Below are 25,795 nucleotides of genomic sequence, written 5' to 3'. Positions count from 1 at the left end.
TGTCTCTTACCGGGACTCACATCTACATGCATGCACAGCGAGCATTCACCCCCCTCCCACACACACATATTCCTGTGTTGCACTAACCATGCTGCTGTGTCCTGCCAGGGCTACAGGGCCACGGGCAGTAGGCAGCAGATGGCCTCTCTCTCATGGGCCCCCTGCCCACTCACCTCCCCTCTTCCCCTCTGGGCTGGTGCAGTCAGCACACTGTTAGTGGCTTCTCCATCTACAAACCAGGGGAGATTTAGGCTGAGTCCCATTTCTATCAAATGGTCTCCTTTCCTCATCTCCTTCCTCTCTGATGATCATTGATTTAAATGACTGGCTGTCCATTACTATTAAATGGTCACCGTTTCTAGCCATTTTGACCATGGCTCTAAGACTGCATAGGTGGAACCAAGGGGTTGCTTGGCTTTCATGTGGCAAATGATAGGAGCATGGAGCTATTTGGTGTCACGTATTCAATGAGTAACTGAATGTCTAAAAACTGAGGGTGCATCATTCATGATGAAGCTGCACTTTTGGATAATACTTTCTTTGTCTGAAGTTGTGCAGAATTGTTTAATGCGAAGAGTGAAGTGTCTTGAGGCAGTTAATCACAGATGTGATGTTTGTTGCAAACTCTAATGCAGTAAGTGTATTATTGGCTGGATTAACCCCCAGGCCAGTTCTGGTAGAAGTGGATTTTGAAGAGAAAAACAAAAGCCCAGCTATGTTTTTAAAGAAAATAATCGGCCACTGTTCTCACAGACTGCAACAAACTACTCTGTCCAATGCTTACAACTGTTACTGTAGCTATATAATGACCAGTACTGTGTTCTCCAAGCATCCATAACAGCACAGAGCTACCATCCATTAGAGTTTTCTGATAAGGTAGAATAGATCTAAAGGATACTGTCCAGAGTATCGATTGGAGTTCACAGATAAGATAGGGGGGTTAACGGGCACAAGATTGGGTGATTTGCAGGACAACCCAAGCTAGCTTGGGGCAACTTTAATCATCTTCATTTGCAACAATCTTACCACAACCTTATGTATCTTCATTTGATCCTGAATGTTCTATTCGTTTTGTTTGTGGAGTTAAGTCTAAGATATATTTTACATTTGATCCACTAAAATATCTATACTTTATCCTACAGTGTAACACCCTCCATTTGAGATGTAATGCATGAACCCCTTTCCAGCCCAAATACACACATCATCCATCTTTATCATGCAGCCATTTCTTTAGGAAGGTGTGGAATCCCCTGTGTGTGTTTTTGCTCTCCTCTCATCTCTCCATCCCTCCATTCTCTCTTCTTTAGCCGCATGTTTAATTACCTGGCTAGCAGGGAAATGGGTCAGCAGTGTGATGATCAGCTGAGCACTCGCGATCAATCACCCTGATGACTATGCTCCCGGGCAGACGTGCCCATTAGCGCATGAGTGTGTTTTTATGTGCGTGTGAGTGAGTAGAAATGGGGGGGGGTTTGCTGCTCATTTTCTGGTAAATTCCTAATGTGATTTCCTTGAGGGTTCTTCCAGGGAGAAACAACCACAGGGCTAAGCGTTGTAGCAGACAGACGAGACGAGGAGGCTTGTTAGATGATGGGGTGGTGAAAGCTAAGCTAAGGGCTGCAGGCCGACTAAACTTGTCGATATACATAAATGCATCGACTCATTGCGCTCTGTCTCTCTCTCTCTCTCTGCACTGTAGTCTTATGTTTTTGTTTCCACAGTACCAAATCTCGAATTCTATCCCCCTCGCCCTCTCCGTTTCTCTCGCTCTCTCTCTCCTCTCTCTTTCTCTACCCCCTCTCTCTTTCTCTACCCCCTCTCTCTTCACAGTACCCATTGCGCCATGTCTGCCACACAGCTGGAGGAGACAGAAAATGTTTTTGGTGAGTGTTTCTCTCTCTCTGAGTGTGTGTGTGTTTGTGTCTCGCACATTTAATGAGCGTTGTACATGTGACACACGAACGAAGTGTGTGTGTGTGTGTGTGTGTGTGTGTGTGTGTGTGTGTGTGTGTGTGTGTGTGTGTGTGTGTGTGTGTGTGTGTGTGTGTGTGTGTGTGTGTGTGTGTGTATCAAAGAAAGATACACAATATGAGGCACACAGACATGGTGTGTGTGTCTGACCTAAGCTGTGTGTTCTGTGCGCTGGTCCTATAACTTTCTGAATACTGTGGGTCAGGGAAATCTGTGGAACATGAGGGGGTCTGTTCTTGTAATGATACGTGGGAAGGCCTATGCTATGAAATCTCATGACTGCCCTTCTCAGCCAAAAGGGCGGTCTAGTCAGGCTACACATGCACGCAGACGTACACACAAACACTCCATGTCCTATTTTAAGAAAATCAATTCCTAAAGAGGCTATGACTCAGACTTCTACATCACAGCACCTTTTGTATATAACGTTGTAACCAGCAGTGACCAAGCTACCTCTCAGTCAGAGTCCTATAAATACTCCCTATTCCCCTTCGGAACAGCTCCCAGGTCACCTCTCTCTTCCTGAATAAGACACCCCAGCACTAATTTGGAACATCACCCTTTGTGTGGACTCAGCCGTTTTGGGTCTCGGCGGTGTCGGGTCCAATTCCCCAATGTGCCAACTAGTGCATACCTGCCCTCCTCTACCCCTCTGACACTGTCTTATTGGCCCAGACGCCCCAAATGAGCTCAACTCCTCTGAAAACCAGAAATTGCAACGGTATTATGGATTCACTTGGCTAACATTGAAACGTGCATCTACCTGCCTGTCATTCGCTGCCTCGGATGTGAGATATATTAGGAGTGTGTTTGCATTTATGTGTGTGTGTCTCCACAGCACGTCTTTCAGATATTGTCAATAAATTTGACAAAACAAAACAGCCAGTGGATTAGCCTGACAGTCTCGAAATGTTGGCAGTGGGCAACACTAATACATGTTTTTGAACTGACCATATCTTGTTTGCTTCGCCAGCTCTCTGCCGTTTTCTTAATATACTGTACACCCCCACCCCCGCTTTCCTCTAGTGATGCGCCTGTGACATTGACCTTCATACCTCTCCAGAAAGGCCCACAGGGAAATATAGAGTCGGGGGTAGTGCGCTCTGTATACCTATAATGGGGGTGGCTTGTAGTATATCTTTCTCCCACCTACTCTATGTACTGTATGGTCTGTGTAGAATCCAATAAGGGGTGGGACGATGGCTTATGGGGGATGAGAGGGGGATGTGGCTTGGTTTGGTCAATATTTAATGGTGCCTTTTAGCACAGAGACGAGGTCTAATAAGAGCAGGGGGATAATGTGCACCGCAGGGGGTAACAGAATGGTAACACAATAGAGAGGTGATTCTGGGCCTCTCAGTTCACCATTCTCCTTCACCCCATTTTACTCCTACTTGTAGTCTCGTATAATGTTGTGAACAGGAGGGTTGATATACTGGAGCCAAGAAATGTTGTCTTTTAAATGTGAGGGATTCATCCTGTAAAATAGCTTGTTGCGGTTGTTGTCTGTTGTCTTTGGGGTTGCTGTGCTTGGTCTCCCTTGACTCGCTCAGTGGAAACGTGGTAGAGAACGTAGGCGGGGGAGAGCAGAACAGTTTCCCTCTGCGGCAGTTCGGCCTGTCTGCCTTCATTACTGGCTGTGTACATCCTAATACTGAACCATGAGGCCAGCCAATACACAGCTCATCCAATGAACCACAAAGACAATGTCATACTGAACTAGCAGTCACACTGCTATCGTAGCACACAGCCCATAACACACTGAACCCAACCTAACGCCATACAGTTTCAATCTTATAGGCTGAGAATTCATATCCACTCAAACCTTGCACTGATGTTCTTTATGTTGTTTAAGGCTTCAGTTATACTGAACCAAACCTTGCTTCCGGATACAAAGCATGTATCATATAGTAAACCAACCTTTACATTACCACTCAGGGAGCTAAACGAAACATGTACAACCCAAAACAGAGCCTGTATCACACTCCAACCTAGCTCCGTTCCAACAGAGATAGAAAAGGACCTGTTTTAGGGCTGAATCAGGGGCCTGTAGAATGGATTATTATCAGTGTTTGGTTGGCCTGCATCCCACAGGGAACTCACTCTGCTGTTGCTATAGCCGTAGCATTGATTGCTAGCTTTATCTCAACCCCCACCACCTAACCAGCTTGAGGAACCAGCACCAATCCGAAACGGCAAAGCACTCAATTCCATTCACCCCCAGATTGCGTAAAATTGAATTTAATGAACCTTACACTCTACCACACTGAGTTGGAGTGTTGTGGTTTTGGACTCGATAGCCCAAGCTAGACCCAGTGGTGTCTTTCTAGACAAATTAGCTTTGAGTGCTGCTTGAGTTTTAGCATGCTGTGCAAGGACGTTACCACTCGACTACACTACTAGAGCAATTCACTTCTGTGCTCAATTCTATTTCAGGAGAGATGTGTGACATGCAGGAGTTGGAACCATTTTTTTCCCCCCTTATCGTTCATAACAGAACTGTAACAATGTGCGCTGAGAGTCGGGAAGCAAGTTCAAGGAGTGAGTGTTTTTAATAAAAGAAACGGAACATAATACAAAACAAGAACCTAGAACAACGCACAGACATGAAACAGAAACAATGACGCCTGGGGAAGGAACCAAAGTGAGTGACATATGTAGGGAAGGTAATCAGGGAAGTGATGGAGTCCAGGTATCTGACGACATGCAGGTGTGTGTAACGATGGTGACAGGTGTGCACCATAACGAGCAGCCTGGTGACCTAGACTGGAGAGGGAGCACACGTGACAGTACCCCCTCCCCGACGCGCGGCTCCAGCCGCAGGACGCCGTCCAAAATGACGATCCCGGGGAACAGGAGTGGACCGGTCACCTCTGCAGAGGCGCAGGAAACCCGTCAATCCGGCTGAGATGCAGGAGCATGGCGACCTAGAGTGCCGGAGAGAGAGCATAACTGACGGTACCCCCTCCCCGGTGCGTTCGGCTCCAGCCGCAGGACACCAACCCATGGGACGATCCCGGGGATCAGGAGCAGACCGGTCACCCCCGCTGATGCGCGGGAACCTGTCGCCGGCTGGGATGCGGGAACCTGATAGACTGGCTGAGGCAGGGGAGCCTGGTGATCCGGTTGAGGCATGAGAGCCTGATGAGCCAGTGGAAGCAGGGAAGCAGGGGCTCTAATACCTCCGGCTGAGGCATTAGAGCCTGTAGCGGCTCCCGGACCCAACGTCATTCCCACCTAACCACAAAAAAAACACTCCCTGATGCTTCCCTTAGGTGAGGCGTCATTCTGTAACAAAGTGCGCTGAGAGTCGGGAAGCAAGTTCAGGGAGTGAGTGTTTTAATAAAAGAAACGGAACATAATACAAAACAAGAACCTCGAACAACGCACAGACATGAAACAATGACGCCTGGGGAAGGAACCAAAGGGAGTGACATACAGGGAAGGTAATCAAGGAAGTGCTGGAGTCCAGGTGTCTGACGATGCGCAGGTGCGAGTAACGATGGTGACAGGTGTGTGCCATAATGAGCATCCTGGTAACCTAGAGGCCGGACACGTGACTAGAACCAGTATGTATTTTTTTCAGTTCCATAGTTCCGACCAGCAAAATAAAGTGCTGAACTTGTTTGAACCCCAAAAAAGTACCCGCTAATAATCAGAATTATACCACTGGAGGAGCGGCTTCTACAAAGGAACTTTGAATGTCTTTGAACTTCAGAGAGTTGGTTTAATGTTGTACCAAAGCTAACTAGCTAGCTTGTGTGTGCAGAGCGACACCAGAATTAAAATAAGACATTTGTAGTGAAAAAAAATCTCTCTTCCTAATTTCTGAATCACACAGTAGTAGGCTAGCAGGCAGGCAGACACTAGAATAAGAGTGAGGAGTTTTGAATAGCAGCTTTGTTGCGTTGTTTTTTGTGCGAATGGATGCCCGGAATGTAAAATAATGTTATTAACCAGTTCCCATGCTTTTAAAATAACGGTTCTGTTCCATTACAACCCCTGGTGATATGTACTTTACTGTAAGCTGTTTATAATTTGGACCGAATACAATAAATCTGTAAGATAGCAGATGGCTATTGTTGCGTCGTGTTTTCTGAAGTGAAGGCGGTTCCCTTTCATCGACTGTGAGGTGCATGAAAAGGTATTGGAGACAGGTCTCCTTCATCTCTGAGCATGTAGCTCATAACATGCACAGAGCGGGCAAAAGGCCAGTTTGGGGTTCAACCTTCCTAGTCAGTAGGCTGATGATAGAACTATGGATGGAAAATGTCACTCTGCCTGCAATTGACCACTGCTGGATCACTGAGCAGCACGAAGACTGATTTAGAGTGCACCCCAAATTGCACCTTATTCCCTAGGGCCCATAAAGCTCAAGTCAAAAGTAGTGCAAATGTAGGGATCAGGCTGCCATTTGGGACGCAACCACTGAATGTAGCCATGGTGAGTCATATAGACATATATACTTTCATTTTCAAATTCATTCTCTCATGTTAAGACAATGTCGTAAGCTAGGACAGAGAGAGCGACGTCCATATTTGCCCGACCACAGTCAAGTCCATCTGTACTGAGTCCAGTGGAAGTGCTGCAATATTTTGGAATTCATTGTGCTTTTCTTAGATGAGAATAGATCTCTGGTAATTTAGTGTGATCTGCCCTTTTACTCACTGTTCAGTAGGTGACATGCCAATGACAATATTTATTTGATTTGATTTATTTCACCTTTATTTAACCAGGTAGGCAAGTTGAGAACAAGTTCTCATTTACAATTGCGACCTGGGCAAGATAAAGCAAGCAGTTTGACACATACAACAACACAGAATTACACATGGAGTAAAACAAACATACAGTCAATAATATAGTAGAAAAATAAATCTATATACAAAGTGAGCAAATGAGGTGAGATAAGGGATGTAAAGGCAAAAAAGGCCATGGTGGCGAAGTAAATACAATATAGCAAGTAAAACACTGGAATGGTAGATTTGTAGTGGAAGAAAGTGCAAAGTAGAAATAATGGGGTGCAAAGGAGCAAAATAAATAAATACAGTAGGGGAACAGGTAGTTGTTTGGGCTAAATTATAGATGGGCTATGTACAGGTGGAGAAATCTGTGAGCTGCTCTGAAAGCTGGTGCTTAAAGCTAGTGAGGGAGATAAGTGTTTCCAGTTTTAGAGATTTTTGTAGTTCGTTCCAGTCATTGGCAGCAGAGAACTGGAAGGAGAGACGGCCAAAGGAGGAATTGGCTTTGGGGGTGACCAGCGAGATATACCTGCTGGAGTGCGTGCTACAGGTGGGTGCTGCTATGGTGACCAGCGAGCTAAGGGGAACTTTACCTAGCAGGGTCTTGTAGATGACCTGGAGCCAGTGGGTTTGGCGATGAGTATGAAGTGAGGGCCAGCCAACGAGAGCGTACAGGTCGCAGTGGTGGGTAGTATATGGGGCTTTGGTGACAAAACGGATGGCACTGTGATAGACTGCATGCAATTGATTGAGTAGGGTATTGGAGGCTATTTTGTAAATGACATCGCCGAAGTCGAGGATCGGTAGGATGGTCAGTTTCACGAGGGTATGTTTGGCAGCATGAGTGAAAGATGCTTTGTTGCGAAATAGGAAGCCAATTCTAGATTTAACTTTGGATTCGAGATGTTTGATATGAGTCTGGAAGGAGAGTTTACAGTCAAACCAGACACCTAGGTATTTGTAGTTGTCCACATATTCTAAGTCAGAACCGTCCAGAGTAGTGAGGCTGGACGGGCGGGCAGGTGCGGGCAGCGATCGGTTGAAGAGCATGCATTTAGTTTTACTTGTATTTAAGAGCAGTTGGAGGCCACGGAAGGAGAGCTGTATGGCATTGAAGCTCGTCTGGAGCGTTGTTAACACAGTGTCCAAAGAAGGGCCAGAAGTATACAGAATGGTGTCGTCTGCGTAGAGGTGGATCAGAGACTCACCAACAGCAAGAGCGACATCATTGATGTATACAGAGAAAAGAGTCGGCCCAAGAATTTAACCCTGTGGCACCCCCATAGAGACTGCCAGAGGCCCGGACAACAGGCCCTCCGATTTGACACACTGAACTCTATCAGAGAAGTAGTTGGTGAACCAGGCGAGGCAATTATTTGAGAAACCAAGGCTGTTGAGTCTGCCGATGAGGATGTGGTGATTGACAGTCGAAAGCCTTGGCCAGGTCAATGAATACGGCTGCACAGTATTGTTTCTTATCGGTGGCGGTTAAGATATCGTTTAGGACCTTGAGCGTGGCTGTGGTGCACCCATGACCAGCTCTGAAACCAGATTGCATTGCGGAGAAGGTGCGGTGGGATTCGAAATGGTCGGTAATCTGTTTGTTGACTTGGCTTTCGAAGACTTTAGAGAGGCAGGGTAGGATAGATATAGGTCTGTAGCAGTTTGGGTCAAGTGTCCCCCCCTTTTGAAGATGGGGATGACCGCAGCTGCTTTCCAATCTTTGGGAATCTCAGATGACACGAGAGGTTGAACAGGCTAGTAACAGGGGTTGCAACAATTTCGGCAGATCATTTTAGAAAGAAAGGGTCCAGATTGTCTAGCCCGGCTGATTTGTAGGGGTCCAGATTTTGCAGCTCTTTCAGAACATCAGCTGACTGAATTTGGGAGAAGGAGAAATGGGGAAGGTTTGGGTGAGTTGCTGTGGGGGGTGCAGTGCTGTTGACCGGGGTAGGGGTAGCTAGGTGGAAAGCATGGCCAGCCGTAGAAAAATGCCTATTGAAATTCTCAATTATAGTGGATTTATCAGAGGTGACAGAGTTTCCTATCCTCAGTGCAGTGGGCAGCTGGGAGGCGGTGCTCTTATTCTCCAAGGACTTTACAGTGTCCCATAACTTTTTTGAGTTTGTGTTGCAGGAAGCAAATTTATTCTTGAAAAAGCTAGCCTTGGCTTTTCTAACTGTGTATATTGGTTTCTAACTTCCCTGAAAAGTTGCATATCACGGGGGCTGTTCGATGCTAATGCAGAACGCCACAGGATGTTTTTCACTTGGTTAAGGGAGGTCAGGTCTGGAGAGAACCAAGGGCTATATCTGTTCCTGGTTCTAAATTTCTTGAATGGGGCATGCTTATTTACGATGGTTAGGAAGGCATTTAAAAAAAATAACCAGGCATCCTCTACTGAAGGGATGAGGTCAATATCCTTCCAGGATACCCGGGCCAGGTCGATTAGAAAGGCCTGCTCGCTGAAGTGTTTCAGGGAGCGTTTGACAGTGATGAGTGTATAACAATTTGTCATTGCCAATGCTATGAGTCGTGCATAATCCGATGCCGCATAAGGTTTACATGAAGAGTCATTCTTGATGTTTGTTAGGTGCAATGACCATTAACTGTAATGCTGTTTTAAATTGTTTGTCTGCATTCAATGAAAAACAGTAGGAGTCGTCTGCACCACAATTCAGTTCAGGGAAACCTTCCCTCACACTGACTCAGAATATTATAAAAAAAACTGTTCTAAAACAATGTATTTAAATGGGTTGTAGATAAATCGGTCACATTTGTGTTGCTAAGGAGATTAAATAGATTTTTTGTATATATACTTCCTTGAACCTCGTGTCCGAGTGTGTTCATCAACACTCCCTTCCTTATCATTATCCCTGTGTCTCTGAACCCCACTGAGTGCCTGCATGGACAGTGTGCTGCCTTGGCATTTCTACATGACTAAAGACCAATTACATTAAAGTGAGCACTCAGCCACGGGAGAGAGGGAATAGGATATGCACATCAAGAAATATGAGTCGAACTTCAGATTTCCTCTTAATTCTCACACAAATCACAAAGACTTGAGTCATATTTTCTCTCTCTGATTTATCTCGCTTATTTTTTTTTTTCCTGAGTTGTATTACTTTTTGTGTCGGTGGTGGGATCCTTTGAAAATAGGTTCTCAGCTATTTAGCCTAATATTGTCCAGGACAAGATAATAATTACTATATACTACTATATACTATATATATACTATATATTTCAAAAATCTGTCCCAAACCTGAATGGCTGCAGTGAGCATCAGAGAAGACAACTTCAATGATATTGTGTTGTTCATAGCTGATGAAAGGTCTCACCACTTTCTTCTGTTGTATCTTATTTTTAGTCTGTCTTGGCTGACTGGCTGGTGTTAGATCCTCTGGTATAGGAGCAGTCAGTGCTGTTCTGTACAGTACAGTACAGTTTGATGAGATCTGAGCGTCAGCATGGGGAGAGAGGGGTATCAGATGAATCCTGTTAGTTGGCACTTTCACTGCAGCGTGGCCGGCAATGAATCATCACTGGCCTCCATTCTGAAACAAAAACAGTAACAAGAGCACTTAGCTGTTGACTCACTCACATCTGGCCCCTCTGTGTCTCTCCATCACTGTACTGATGCACCTGTTCCTGAAGAGGGAGATGGGAAGAATAAAAAAACACTAATACAATTTAATTACATATGTTTAAAAAAATGAATATATATATATATATATCATTTTTTTCCCCTTTTTTTTCTCACAAGTAATACATCAATTGAATTCTGTCAGGGGCTTTGACTTTCATACATGTTTGATTAGGTTATTGTAATACATGAATCCTTACCACAGTGTCAATGCTTCCCAAGTAAAAAGCTAATGTTTAGTAGAGGGTTAGAGGCACTGTGTTTGTGGATCGATACAGTGCCTTCAGAAAGTATTCAACTCCCTTGACTTATTCCACATTTTGTTGTGTTACAGCTTGAATTTAAAAAAACTCACACATCTACACACAATACCAAATAATAAAGTGAAAACATGCTTTTAGAAATCTTTGCAAATTTATTGAACATGAAATCCAGAAATATCTCATTATGGGTATGCTTGATGCAGCCACCACCATGCTTGAAAATATGAAGAGTGGTGTTGGATTTGCCCCAAACATAATGCTTTGTATTCAGGACATAATGTTAGTTTCTTTGCCACATTTTTTTGTGCATGTTTTGGAATATTTTTATTATGTACAGGCTTCCTTCTATCCACTTTGTCAATTAGGTTAATATTGTGGAGTAACTGCAATGTTGTTGATCCATCCTCAGTTTTCTCCTATCACAACCATTAAACTCTCTAACTGTTTAAAACCTGTTGAGGACAGGCGTTCCGCTAGCGGACATCCAATGGAACAGCAGGGTGCGAAATACAAAACATCAAACATCTAATAATTTAAATTTCTATTTTACACCATTTTAAAGATACACTTCTCCTTAATGTAACCACATTTTCCGATTTCAAAAAGGCTTTACAGCGAAAGCAAAATATTAGATTACGTTAGGAGAGTACATAGACAAAAATAACCACACAGCCATTTTCCAAGCAAGGAGATGTGTCACAAAAAACCCAAATACAGCTAAATGAAGCACTAACCTTTGACGATCTTCATCAGATGACACTCCTAGGACATCATGTTACACAATACATGTATGTTTTGTTCGATAAAGTTCATATTTATATCCAAAAACAGCATTTTACATTGGCACGTGATGTTCAGAAAATGTATTCCCACCAAAACTTCCGGTGAATGAGCACATCAATTTACAAAAATACTCATCATAAACGTTGACAAAATACATAACAATTATTTAAAGAATTATAGATGCACTACTCCTTGATGCAACCGGAGTGTCAGATTTTGAAATAGCTTTACGGAGAAAGCAAATTTTTCAATATTTGGGGTACATAGCTCGCCATCAAAGCAAGCTATACAGACACCCGCCAAGTTCTGGGGTCAACTAAACTCAGAATTAGTATTATGAATATTCTCTTACCTTTGCTGATTTTCGTCACAATGCACTCCCAGGAATGCTACTTCCACAAGAAATGTTATTTTTGTTATAAATAATCCATATTGATGTCCAAATACCTCCGTTTTGTTCGTGCGTTCAGATCACTATCCAAAGGCATAATGCGCTAGCGTAATTCGAGACACAAAAAGTCAAAATGTTCCATTACCGTTCGTAGAAACATGTCAAACGTTGTTTACAATCAATCTTTAGGGTATTTTTAACGTAAAAATGCGATAATATTCCAACCGGACAATAGCGTATTCATTCCCTGTTGTGGCTCAGTTGGTAGAGCATGGTGTGTGCAATGCCAGCATGGTGTGTGCAACGCCAGGGTTGTGGGTTCGATTCCCACGGGGGGCCAGTACAAAAAAAATGCATGAAAATGAAATGTATGCATTCACTACTGTAAGTCGCTCTGGATAAGAGCGTCTGCTAAAATGACAAAAATGTAAATGTAAAATTCCAGGAGAAAAAGAAGGAACGGCGCACTCGCGGGCTCGCGCATCACCAAGCCCTTTGTCCTCAGGCAGTCCACTCATTGACTGAGCTACTATTCTCTGCCCAGTAACAGGAGAAGGATGAAAAAACTTTCTGAAGGTTGTTGACAGCCAATGGAAGCCTTACGAAGTGCAACGTGACCCCCACAGACACTGTAGTTTCGATAGGGATTCAAAAGAACTACAGTTCTCAGATTTCCCACTTCCTGGTTGGATTTTTCTCAGGTTTTTGCCTGCCATATGAGTTCTGATATACTCACAGACATCATTGAAACAGTTTTAGAAACTTCAGAGTGTTTTCTATCCAAATCTACTAATAATATGCAAATTCTAGTTTCTGGGCCCGAGTAGTAGGCAGTTTAATTTGGGTACGTTTTTCATCCGGCCGTGAAAATACTGCCCCCTATACCTTAACAGGTCCGTTACCATTGGCCTCATGGTGAAATCTCTGAATGGTTTCCTTCCTTTCAGTCAACTGAGTTAGGAAGGTCGCCTGTATCTTTCTAGTGACTGGGTGTATTGCTACACCATCCAAAGTGTAATGAATAACTTCACCATGCTCAAAGGGATATTCAATGTTGCTTTTTTTACCCATCTATCGATAGGTGCCCTTCATTGCGAGCTGTCTGAAAATCTCCCTGGTCTTTGTGGTTGAGTCTGTGTTTGAAATTCACTGCTCGACTGAGGGGTCTTACAGATAATTGTATGAGTCGGGTACAGAGATGAGCTAGTCATTCCAAAATCATGTTAAGCACTATTATTGCACACAGAGTGAACAACATTTTACTCCAGAAGTTATTTAGGCTTGCCATAACAAAGGGGTTGAATACTTATTGACTCATACATTTCAGCTTATTATTTTTAATTAAATTGTCAACATTTCTAAAAACATAATTCCCTCTTGACATTATGGGGTATTGTGTGTAGGCGGGTGACACAAAATGTAAACAATATTAAATTCAGGCTGTAACATAAGAAAATGTGGAAAAAGTCAAGGGGTATGAATACTTTCTGAAGACAAGTATTCAGGTAGGTCAATGTTCATCCCCCACAATCCTCTGCTGACTCAGTCACAGGAGAATGCCCAATGTGATTAAATAGATTCATTGTCATGTATTTGGGGGCTGGATGAATGGAGTGAAGCATGGAAGGATGAGGGGAGGGGTGGGAGAGATAATTGATGGAAACGCTGAAGGGCTCTCAGATTGGGGTCAAGAGGTTGAAGGCAAAATAATCGTTCCTCTGGGTTCACCACAGATAGAGGATGTTTGAGCAGGAGGAGGATCAGAAACACATTTCACCTGATCAGTTAAACTCCTCAGTGTGACATGCAATGGTGGTATGGTGGTTGTAATCTCATCTTGAACCTTCTCGTAACACAGAAAGTAGAGGATTTCTTTTTACATGCATGGGTTTAGCTTTTGCCCAGTAGTTTGTCTTTCTAGGTCCCAGGTGAAAGGAATATGTTAAAATAGCTGTAGTCTAACGTTTAGGTCTGGGCTTTCCTTGTAACACATTTTGCATGGATCTGTAAAAAGCACTTCTGAAATCTGTCTCCAGTACTTATTTGAGCTTTTCTCTGTGAATTTCCCTCAGAACCAAATGATCTGACTATCGTAATTTTCTCTGTGTTCTACCTTCAGACCTGAACGAGGCCATCCCAGAGACAGAGCTGCTGGACAACAGCATACAGAAGGGGCGTGCCCAGCTGTCCGTCAAAGCCAGGAGGCACCGCCCCTCTCGCTCTCGCTTCCGAGACAGCGTCAGCTCCACAGAGGGAGATGACAGTCTGGAGAGGAAGGTGAGTGACAGGCATGAGAGCCAATCAATCGATGACATGGACTCTCAAAGGGACAGGCACACCCACAAGACACATTCCTTTGTAGTCTGATGATGACCTTATAGCATGTGATAACAAAAGGCAAGGGCCTCGCTTCCAGACAAACTAAACACCTTCTTTGCCCGCTTTGAGGATAATACAGCGCCACCGTCACGGCCCGCTAACAAGGACTGCGCCTCAACCCCCGAAGTGGAGATGTTGTTTCCTACCTTCACCACCTGGGTCTCAACCCCGCCCTGTGCATTTGGGTCCTGGACTTTCTGACCGGCCGTCCCCAGGTGGTGAAGGTAGGAAACAACATCTCCGCTTCGCTGACCCTCACGCTTGGGCCCCACAAGGGTGCGCGCTCAGCCCCCTCCTGTACTCCCTGTTCACCCATGACTGCGTGGCCATGCGCGCCTCCAACTCAATCATCAAGTTTGCAGACGACACAACAGTAGTGGGCTTGATTACCAACAACGACGAGACAGTCTACATGGAGGAGGTGAGGGCACTTGGAGTGTGGTGTCAGGAAAACAACCTCTCACTCAACGTCAACAAAACAAAGGAGATGATCGTGGACTTCAGGAAACAGCAGAGGGAGCACCCCTCCCTATCCACATCGAAGGGACAGTAGTGGAGAAGGTAGAAAGTTTCAAGTTCCTCGGAGTACACATCACAGACAAACTGAAATGGTCCACCCACACAGACAGTGTGGTCAAGAAGGCGCAACAGCGCCTATTCAACCTCAGGAGGCTGAAGAAATATGGCTTGCCACGTAAAACCCTCACAAACTTTTACAGATGCAAAATCGAGAGCATCCTGTCAGGCTGTATCAGCAACTGCACCTCCCTCAACCACAAGGCTCTCCAGAGGGTGGTGCGGTCTGCACAACGTATCACCGGGGGCAAACTACCTGCCCTCCAAGACACCTACAGCACCCGATGCCAAAAAGATCATCAAGGACAACAACCACACGAGTCACTGCCTGTTCACCCCTCTACCATCCAGAAGGCGAGGTCAGTACAGGTGCATCAAAGCTGGGACCGAGAGACTGAAAAACAGCTTCTATCTCAAGGCCATCAGACTGCTAAACAGCAATCACTAACTCAGAGAGGCTGCTGCCTACATAGACTCAAATCACTGGCCACTTTAATAAATGTATCACTAGTCACTTTAATAATGTTAACATATCTTACATTACTCATCTCATATGTGTATATACTGTACCTTATACCATGTATTGCACCTTGCCTATGCCACTCGGCCATCACTCATCCGTATATTTATATGTACATATTCTTATTCCATCCCTTTAGATTTGTGTGTATTAGGTAGTTGTTGGGAATTGTTAGATTACTTGTTAGATATTAATGCATTGCTGGAACTAGAAGCACAAGCATTTCGCTACACTCGCATTAACATCTGCTAACCATGTGTATGTGACCAATAGAATTTGATTTGATTTGTATAGATATCTTTGTATAGACAGCACCAAGGGAGACTTTAGTTATTTATTAAGCATTTTGTGTGGTCACTATACCATAATACTGCACACATGTAGCTAAGTAACATAGCAACTAGCGCTCTATAACTAACAGCACTGTGCATGCCTATACACGTGAGTAGATCCTGATTGGTTGATAAACAAAACTTGACTCAATCAGGCATTGAATCATGTTTCACTGCTTCATTATGGTTGAATTCTTTAGATTCAAACCCATTTAGTTGTAGATGGTAAAAGACCGTGCAACCCTCTATATGAATTCCGTTTCTTAGTCCTAGAACTCAGTTCAGATGATATGGAGATTATCAGAAGAGAGAATGTAATGTCTCCATGGCCTAGGCTATTTTGGAGGGCATTGGAGAGTGTGTCTCGCTCTCTTCATATCTGTTGTTTGGTCATTTTTTTGACTATTTTCTCTCACTAGAGTTGGGGTCAATTCAAATTGCATTCCAGCCCAATCAGGCATTTCATTGGACTGGCACTCAATTTGAAAAGTACCTTACTACAGTTATGAGCATTTTCCCATTCAAATTTCATGTCCAATTATTCCTTACTATACAGGATATGGAATGGAATTGACCCAAACTCATATGTCCCTAATTGTGTTCATGAGTGGGTGCGTGCATGTATTTATATATATGTAAGCGCATGCTTGTGTGCATGTGTGTGTGTGTGTGTGTGTGTGTGTGTGTGTGTGTGTGTGTGTGTGTGTGTGTGTGTGTGTGTGTGTGTGTCTGGGTGGGTGTGTGCGCGCGCGCGTGTGTGTGTGTCTGGGTGGGTGTGCTTATTGTTTGTCTCAGTCAGTTCCCATATAAACATGTTGTGGTGTTTCTGAATCTTTGTGCCATAGTGTCTGGACAGCCCATTGCACTCCGTCCGTTCCCCCCTCCACTCCACCCTGCGAGGAGGCTCCTCCCCTTCGCCTGATTCGCTCCTCTCCTCGTCCTCCCCTTGTCCCACCTTACGGAGCCCCGTCTTCTCCTTCGACACCTCCTCCTTACGGCGCTCCCCGGAGGAGGGCGGGACCGGGTCACTAGCCCCTCGGGGGCGGTACCGCCAGCTGACAAATGCCACGTCTCAGGAGGCCCTGGTGACCACGCCCAACAGCTCTCCCTCCAAATCTTGTCCCAGTTCGGACTGCTCGCCTGTTTACATTCGACGGGCACGACGCCCAGACAGTGAGGGTAAGAGAGGCAGCCATTCGCGTTGGGCAAGAAAATCCTCATCCTAGTTATTACAGTCCAAATCCCCACACTAAGAATGAAATGCTCTGTGATATTAACTATGGTATATTAAGCCTAAAGAGGCAAAGCACACACACACACATAGCAATTAAGTGGATTATTGGCTAAGCCATAAATGTATTGATACACAACCACCATTACTGCCATACCATTAAGGCCACACCAACATGTTGGTAATGGTGAGTTAATGTATCAAAAAATGCTTTGTCTAATCATTAATGTGCCAATTGCCAGTTTTCATTATTTCTCAGTGTTAGTTTCAGAAAACAGTCGAGACACAAGCCCGGCCGACCCCGGCAACAACAGCCTTATCTTCGACAAGAAGACCAAGAGGAGGTTCTTGGACCTGGGGTAAGTGCTCAATATTGAGACATTTAAACTGTTTACATTGTAAACACATTGTAAATTGGTCAGTTTCAAAACTGGTGCTTTCTGTTGATTTTAACCCACTGTTTTGTTGTTCTTCTGAAGGGTCACATTGAGACGCTCCTATGTGAGAGTCAGAAAAGACAAGTCAAACAGACTGTCAATGGGAAGCCGGTGAGTCCATGTGAAGCCATTTTGGCTCTGTCCTTCTGTTTCAATACAGGAGGCAAAATGTTGGCTCTATTAGACCTAGTTAGCACATGAGAGGCATAATTTTGTCTCTTTCAGTTAGCATATTGAATATCTCTCTTTCACTGCACAGGGAGTCATCCGAGAGCCCATCCAGGTCCTCTGGCTCGTTCGTGCCTTTCTCCTGGTTCACTGACAGCGCCAGGGGCTCTGTGTCCTCCGGGGCAACCCCTCCCTGCTCCCCCAAACTGGTCTCACAGGACTGCAGCCCCCGCAAGTCCAACTCTCAGGTAACTCACATCCACAATAAGATATAGACACATCCAGATACCATATTTAGGTCAGACTGCGCTATTGTGTTACTACTACCATTGTCCACTTTGTGTTTTTATCATTATCAGAGGCCTCATGTGTTTATGTTAGCATTAGCATATAGGCTAGTCTTCATTTCATGTCTGTCATTGAGATTTCTGCCACGTCTGACAACGTCACGAAAATGATGCGCGCGCTTCAAATGGACAGAAGGCCGTGTGTTATGGTTCTGGATGGCCAGATAGTTAGCAACAATCACAAGAAACTGTCATGTGGTGAATCGTAAGTGGCTCGTTTCAGCTCGTTTAAACTTGTTCTTGATACCATGTCTTGTTTTGAGATGTTTTGACTGTCACCTCTATGCTAATATGGGGAAAAAAATGCTAGATAGCTAGCTAACCAACAACTGTAATGATGTATTTGAGAGATAAGTGCTCATTGTGTAACTGTAATTATGTTTTCAAGAAACATTGGAGCCAAAATATAGTTTACATGTTGTCAACAATCTAGGCCAACACCTGTTTTTCCCCATACTGTAGTTGTGCATGCATCGGTTTTGTTGCTAATCAACCAACCCGTCTATACATTCCACAGTTTAAATAACCGAGAAAAGGATGCTGCTGTTACCTTTGGAGATATGCCAAATGCTTTTAACAAATCTTTTCAAATGAATTGCCAAGAAAGTGAAAACTTTCTCCCACTGGGTCTGAGCTTCAAATGCACATCAAATGAAAACAGTCAACAGATGAGAGAAGCAGACACCAGAGATATAACACTGCTATAAACAGTCTTGCGTAGATGCGACTTGCATCGTCAAGTTCGTCATCCTTCATAAGCCTCTCTCCCTCTCTCTCCCTCTTCTACTCCCTCCATCTCTCTCCCACCCTCACTATCCATCCATCTCTCTCTCTCATGCATGCGCGCACACACACACACACACACACACACATATATATATATATATATCAATTTTATATATATATCTGAAGATCTGAAGAGGCCCATAGTGTGACAGCTCCTGTGGAGAGTCTGAGGGGATTGAAACCCAATTAGGAAACAAGGCGAGTTTTCCTCTGAGTCCAAGAGGGTGCTGCTATTCGACATTTATTGACAAGCATGGCTACATTTACACAGAGGGGAAATCGATGGCCTTTTGTGCGGCACAATGTCACATACTCGTGTCAAATCGACAGATGACTTCAGGAGTTAAAACAAGAACATAGCTTCGATGCAAGAGTCTTCAGTTGATAGATCCGATTGACCACGTTGAGGAATTTTGGTGTTGTCTTCCTCTTACATGGTTTGGTGCATGCGCATCTATTGGATGGAAAACATAGCTTAATATACAGAAGAAAGAGGCTGAGGCACAGGGTTATAGTGGTTGTCCGTTCAACACCCAGGAAGGCAGACATATGCCTCCCACTTACTTTGCACCAGCTAATTAAAGCCTCTGCCAAAGGCCTACGTATTTCTAAGGGAAATGGATTATATTTCAGAAGCTTGTGGGCCAATGGCTGTTTAGCTAAGAGGCACAGAAAGGACTGGTAGGAAATATACAGGCGTCCGATCACACCGTTGATGTAACAAAACAAGGTGTGTGTTTCGTATTAAAGTTTTTTTTTTTTATTTCACTGTCAAATGTATAGTTAAGAGCATGCCTGGCTCTTTGAGCTTCATAGCTTTTCTGCTTATGTGCACAATTTGCTTTTATAAATCAAAGGTGTTTATAAGCCGTTGTCAGCACAACAAATATGATATTTTACATATTGAGGTATAGCTCTTCCACAGATGATGACATTCTTTCTGCTAATATGTTCGTGTGTAGCCTGTCCATATCCTTGCCATGAAAACATATAACCAGTAGGTACAAGCACAGGACACCTAACAATACATATATTTGTTGTTGGATGGCTCTCTTTGCACACATTTGCATTTGTATGCAGAAATCCCATGATACAATCGATGCTGTTGATTTACTCACCTTGGAGACTTGACCGCTGCGATGATTTTAGCTAACCACAACGACAATGTCAAGACAACTAGATTTACCGTTTAACAAAAGTAGGAAAGTAGCAGAACATATTTCCACTTAGTGGCTAATAAATGTTCTAATGCCCATGTTTACATATGCTTTAAAACATATTTTAACTTTTGAAATAACCAATGGCAGTTCGGTGACTTCATGAATATAGCCCTCTATGGGAGAAAACACCCATCCCACCCCTCTCAGCTTCACTTGGTTTGATCCATTCTGAGTCAAAACCCTCCCAATTAATGGGGCAGGGGGAGTGTTTATACTCTCTAACACCTGCACCATGACACATCTAAAAGCCCCAGTAGCAACATGTTGGGATCATGGGCCCGTCCCAAATAGCACCTTTATTTCCCATAAAGTGCAATACTTTTGACTACGGGTCAAAAGTTGTGAACTTTATAGGGACTAGAGTGCCATTTAGAACAGAGCTCCATGGGGTTTAATAGTGAGGAGTAGCTATGCAAAGCATCCCAGATGCACTTAGTCACCAGCATAGAGGCTGGGGCCCTTCGCTCTGCATCGCAATTAAAGCTGCAGCTTCCCTTTGACAGCAGAGAAGGCCAATACATTTCTACCACTGTGTGCCTGTCTAGCTGGGATAATAGCTCTAGTATGGGTCCCAAATGGCAACCTATTCCCTACATAGTCCACTGCTTTTGAACAGAGCCCTATGGGCCCTGGTCAAAAGTCAGTGGTATAAAGTACTTAAGTAAAAATACTTGAAAGTACTACTTAAGTAGTTTTTGGGGTATCTGTACTGACTCACTAAACACAAATGCATTGTTTGTGAATGATGTTCTGAGTGTGTGTTGGAGTGTGCCCCTGGCTAACCATAAATAAAATAAAAATGATTTACAGTTACATTTACTTTTGATACTTAAGTATTTTTAAAACCAAATACTTTTACACTTTTGCTCAAGTAGTATTTTACTGGGTGACTTTCACTTTTACTTGAATCATTTTCTAATAAGGTGTCTTTATTTTTTCTCAAGTATGACAATTGGGTACTTTTTCACCACTGTCAAAAGTAGTGCACTATATTGCCATTTGGGACGTAGCCCTAATAAGCCTGGTGTCTGGAGAGCAGGCAGATACCCATGACTTTGCCTTCCTCCTCTGCACTGGAGATTTGGACCTCTGAACTGTGGCTCTCAAGGGGACTGTCAAGGGCCGTTATAGGGCTGTGTGTCTGTGCGACTTTTTTTTGCATGTGTGTGTGCATTTATATGTGTTTGGAGGGGCATCATTTGAGAGGGCAATTAATCAAAAATATGTTTCTGTATTTTTTTTAAAGTGTTACTGCTGTGACCAAACATTTTATCTTTCTAAGCTTAAACTGTTTGAAAGTAAGGTTTATGAACAATGCATTAATATCCTTCTAATGTCAGATGTAATTGATCTTGAACTGGACAATCAATCGATCCAGTACTGTTTGACCACAGTGGTCACACTCAATGAAAATATCACTGTGCACTTGTACTTAATCCCAATGTGTCAAAGAATACTGGAAACAATGCGGAGAAAACGGTATTCATGGTTGGATAATTTCTCTCCTCTCCAGGAGTCTGCCCTGAGTGATGAGTTCTCTCCGCCACCCCGTAGTCCCCCCCACGCCTCCAGTGGGACCACAGCCGACTCGTCCTCCCGCTCCTCACAACGCTACCAGACCCTCTCCCAGTCTTCAGACGAGGTAAAGGGCTTCCTAATGCAGCGGTGGTGGTAGTGGGCATTCTCGGCCTAGGACTAAATGGATCTAAACTCGATTTCAGTTCTCAAATCTCTAATAGCGTACCAACAAAACTCTGAATTATTCTCTAGTAAAATGTGTACCATTACCTGAAATAACCCCAACTGGACATCCTGTAGTTATGTCTTCTTGGTTACCGGTGGCAACTAGCTTACACTATACTATAGCACACACTGCATTCAATTTGAAATTCCAAGCAGTTCACTTAAATCCATAACAGTAGAAGTGTAGAGTGTGTGGTCCTGGTGTTTTCAAAGCCTGAAGCTGTGTTCAAATACCCATACTAACATATTGTATACTACATACTTAATGAGTATATACTACATACTATAAGTTCATTTTAGTATACTGTAAACGAACAGTATGCTTTCAGTTGAGCATACTCGCTCTTCGCATGTATACCGGAAGTTGATGCTGTTGCTATGCAACCTCTTGCTAGCTAGATAGCATAACAATTTACTAGTTAGACATTATGACTTCGGGTGTGTTCTTAAATTCAGAGCGTTGTCAGATTGTCCGTTTTGTAAATTCTGAGCGTTTCGCTCTCGGAGCGCACACTGGACGCTCGGGCTGAGGAGTAGGGTTGATTTGAGAATTCTGACCTTACAATGGCAGTCAAGCACCCCAGCTAACATTAGCTAGCTTGCTAGCTACTTGCAGACACAAATGAGACCACTCTGACCAATTTACTCACCTTAGCAGAGCTGGTTAGGCAGTTTTCATGTTACCCAGAGCGTTGGTGACTGTAACTATTGCTGGCAACAATTTAATTACGCTTTTTTGCCGACATTTACTGACACTGGCCATATTCAACAGGTGTTGAGCCTCGTAAATTCATTATTCTGCGCTCTGGAACTCTTAGACAAGAGTGCTCTGAAATCGGAGCAGATACCCAGAGCAAATTTACGAAAGCACCCGAATGTCCATGGAGCAATCAAGTCAATAAACGTTGGGTAGTTAGCCTATAGTTAATATACTGGCAAGTTTGATGTATAAGTAGCCGACTAACGTTACTGCTGTAATGATACGCTATGTGAATTGTAAGGACAGCGTAGCTAACAAATTGTCAGCCAATCTAACGTGTAAGGTAACTTATTTGAAAAGTCATTACTTATTACATTGCTCAACATTTTCTTAACATTTGTCATAATTAGTTAAAGCAATGAATATGTATCCGCTCCCGTTGTACTTTGACTGCAATTGACTGCAATTTTTTTCGACTGCAATTTCTTTCAAATTTGGAAACTATGTGAAGCCACGCCCATTTCATGAAGAATTGTATTATGGGCCCTAAAGTTCGGAAATAGTGTCCTCTGCTTGTATACTTCATATTGTGGTGAATTTAGTACGACATCCGGGAACTTTTGGCATGCTAACGAAATGCATACTATGACCAATAAGCATACTATATACTCAATTCAAGTCACAAATAGTGCGGTTAGTGTGAGTATTTGAACACACCTCGAGTATGGCGAGTGCTCTGCGACTTCAAAAACACTCCCTGGCCAGATGCTGTCAGACACGGCTGCACAGTGATTAGGGAATCAATTTCCTCCGGTAAACTAGCTCTCTCTCCCACCACATCTGATTTAGCTCAGCATGTTGGATGGGATATTGGGTTTTCAGAGGGGCTTATGACTCTCTCCCTCTCATCTCCTTAAGCTGCCATTACAGAAGGATGCAGGATGCACGTCAGACCTGGGTACAGATAGTATTTGTTTTCTTTCGAGTACTTTAATTGCACTTGATTGTGTGGCGCATGTCTGGCGCAAAGGAACCAATGGAATAGTCTCAAAAGTGCGAAACTTGCCCGTCTGGCTCTCAGCCGGCTCCATCCTCTTCTATCACCCTGAGTTAATTTTAGCAGCCCTTCACTTGTTCCTGTGCTTCACCGCCGGCGGAGAGACACTCTGAGAACACCTCAGTGCCTGGCAGACAGAGATAGCCAACCTGACAGGACCATGCTAGCCACCAGGCTTCCAACACCACCAGACCAGGGGTTAGATCAGTTAAACAGTGTTGTTTGTGTGCGCACGTGCGTACATGTGTGTGACGCAAGGGGGTCTAGACTATAGAGGCAGCTTTGTGATTGTCACTGCAACCTAAAGAGCCATATCAGTGGGTGTAATAAGGCAGAACGTTAGCTCTGTCACTGCACTGAGGAGAGGGGTAAGGCTACATTGTTTTGTGCTATTCATGACCACCAGCGGGCAGATGAACATGCTCTTCAGACTGCTACCTCAAAAAAAGCTATTTTTCCTATTAGGGAGCTGAAACAATGCAATTGTACGGAATAACTGAATATCTTGGGCAACCTTACTTTCAGCCTGTTGACGAGCCACTGTGCCTAGTGTCGTCATGGAGCACCCAGCAGGTGTGCCAGTGGCTGAAGGGGTTGAACATGGAGCAGTACATCTCAGAGTTCACTGCCAGGGACATCGACGGGGAGCAGCTCCTCCTGATGGATGGCACCAAGCTCAAGGTGAGAATGGTTCAGGGAAGGAGACGAGGGAGAGGAGGAGAGGAGTGGGGAGGGTAGAAGGAAGGGGACTAAATTCAAGGAGGAGAGGCAAGGAGGGGGAGCAGAGGAGATGAGGGTAAATGGATGGAGAGGGTCAGAGAATGGAGAGGCGAGGAAGAAGGGCAGATGGAGGAGAGGAAGGATGGCAGATGGATGGAGAAAATGGTAGTGGAGGAGAGGAAAAAAGAGGAAGGGCATATGGGTATGAGTGGGCTGACGAGAACAGATGGTGAAAGGGGAGAAGCGGAAGAGCGGTGACGACGAGATTAGAGGATAAGGTATAGGAGAGGGATGAGAGGAGGTGAGTGCATATAGGATCAAAGTAAAACAGAGTATCTCTGACTCTAATTGATCCAGTCAAAAACAAACATGTTAACACCCACCTACAACAACTTACAGATGGTCTCTTTAAGTATGATCTCACTGCCCTCTGCTGGTGAGTGACCACTTCCATGCCACCTGTGAACTACACTGAACAAACATATAAACCCAACATGCAACAATTTCAAAGATTTGACTGAGTTACAGTTCATATAAGGAAATCCGTCAATTGAAATAAATTCATTAGGCCCCGATCTCTATGGATTTCACATGACTGAATACAGATATGCATCTGTTGGTCACAGGTACCTTAACAAAGGTAACGACGTGGACCAGAAAAACAGTCAGTATCTGGTGTGACCACCATTTACCTCGTGTAGCTTGACACTTAGACACATAGTTGATCAGGCTGTTGATTGTGGCCTTTGGGATGTGTGTCCGACTTCTCTTCAATGGTTGTGCAAAGCTGCTGGATATTGGCGGGAACTGAAGCATGCTGTCGCACACGTTGATCTGGAGCATCCCAAACATGCTCAATGGGTGACATGTCTGGTGAGTATGCAGGCCATGGAAGAACTCCAGAAATTATCAGCTTGCAGGAATTGTTTACAGATCCTTGCGATATGGGGCAGTCATCATGCTGAAACATGAGGTGATGGCGGTGGATGAATGGCATGACAATGGGCCTCAGGATGTCGTCACTGTATCTCTGTGCATTCAAATTACCATCTATAAAATGCAATTGTGTTCGTTGTCCGTAGCTTATGCCTGCCCGTTCGTACTATAACCCCACCGCCACCATGGGGCAGTCTGTTCACAACATTGACATCCGCAAACTACTCGCCCACACGGCGCCACATACACTGTCGGCCATCTGCTCGGTACAGTCTAAACTGGTATTAATTCGTGAGGAGCACACTTCTCCAGCGTGCCAGTGGCCATCATAGGTGAGCATTTGCCCACTGAAGTCAGTTAGGATGCCGAACTGCGGTCAGGTCAAGACCCTGGTGAGGACGAAGAGCACGCACATGAGCTTCCCTGAGACGGTTTCTGACAGTTTGTGTAGAAATTCTTTGGTTGTGCAAACACACAGTTTCATCAGCTGTCCAAGTGGCTGGTCTCAGAGGATCCCGCAGGTGAAGAAGCCGGATGTGGAGGTCCTGGGCTGGCTTGGTTACACGTGATCTGCAGTTGTGAGGCTGGTTGGATTTACTGCCAAATTCTCTAAAACAACATGGCTTATAGTAGAGAAATTAACATGCAATAGCTCTGGTAGACATTCCTGCAGTCAGCATGCCAATTGCACACACCATCAAAATTTGAGACATCTGTAGCATTGTGTTATGTGACAAAACTGCTCATTTTAGAGTGGCCTTTTATTTCTCCTAGCACAAGGTGCACCTGTGTAATTATGCTGTTTAATCAGCTTCTTGGTATGCCACACCTGTCAGGTGGATGGTTTATCTTG

The 25,795-nt window shown here is 44.2% G+C and overlaps 1 protein-coding gene and 1 long non-coding RNA gene across 3 annotated transcripts in view; one reads left to right on the top strand and one right to left on the bottom strand.

The window, feature by feature from the left end:
- LOC106607513 (sterile alpha motif domain-containing protein 14) overlaps window positions 1-25,795 on the top strand; it is a 37,190-nt gene that overhangs the window by 4,331 nt on the left and 7,064 nt on the right. The window contains exons 2-9 of one of the 2 annotated variants that reach the window (XM_014204536.2): window positions 1,831-1,883; window positions 13,910-14,067; window positions 16,443-16,776; window positions 17,094-17,187; window positions 17,308-17,376; window positions 17,525-17,681; window positions 21,300-21,428; window positions 23,812-23,967. In XM_014204536.2, the coding sequence (XP_014060011.1) occupies window positions 1,844-1,883; window positions 13,910-14,067; window positions 16,443-16,776; window positions 17,094-17,187; window positions 17,308-17,376; window positions 17,525-17,681; window positions 21,300-21,428; window positions 23,812-23,967 (1,137 nt within the window). In that variant the 5' untranslated portion in view covers window positions 1,831-1,843. Of the gene's footprint in view, window positions 1-1,830; window positions 1,884-13,909; window positions 14,068-16,442; window positions 16,777-17,087; window positions 17,188-17,307; window positions 17,377-17,524; window positions 17,682-21,299; window positions 21,429-23,811; window positions 23,968-25,795 lie in introns of both variants that reach the window. The other variant, XM_014204534.2, reaches the window with a different exon arrangement.
- LOC106607514 (uncharacterized) lies at window positions 18,770-22,008 on the bottom strand. The gene is made up of 2 exons (XR_001329217.2): window positions 21,575-22,008; window positions 18,770-19,020 (listed from the first exon to the last, which is right to left on the bottom strand). It is a non-coding gene; the product is annotated as an uncharacterized lncRNA (long non-coding RNA).

The sequence above is a fragment of the Salmo salar genome, chromosome ssa06 (assembly GCF_905237065.1).
Source record: "Salmo salar chromosome ssa06, Ssal_v3.1, whole genome shotgun sequence".
In the NCBI taxonomy this organism is placed as follows: Eukaryota; Metazoa; Chordata; class Actinopteri; order Salmoniformes; family Salmonidae; genus Salmo; species Salmo salar.
This window is presented reverse-complemented; position numbering and strand designations above follow the sequence as displayed.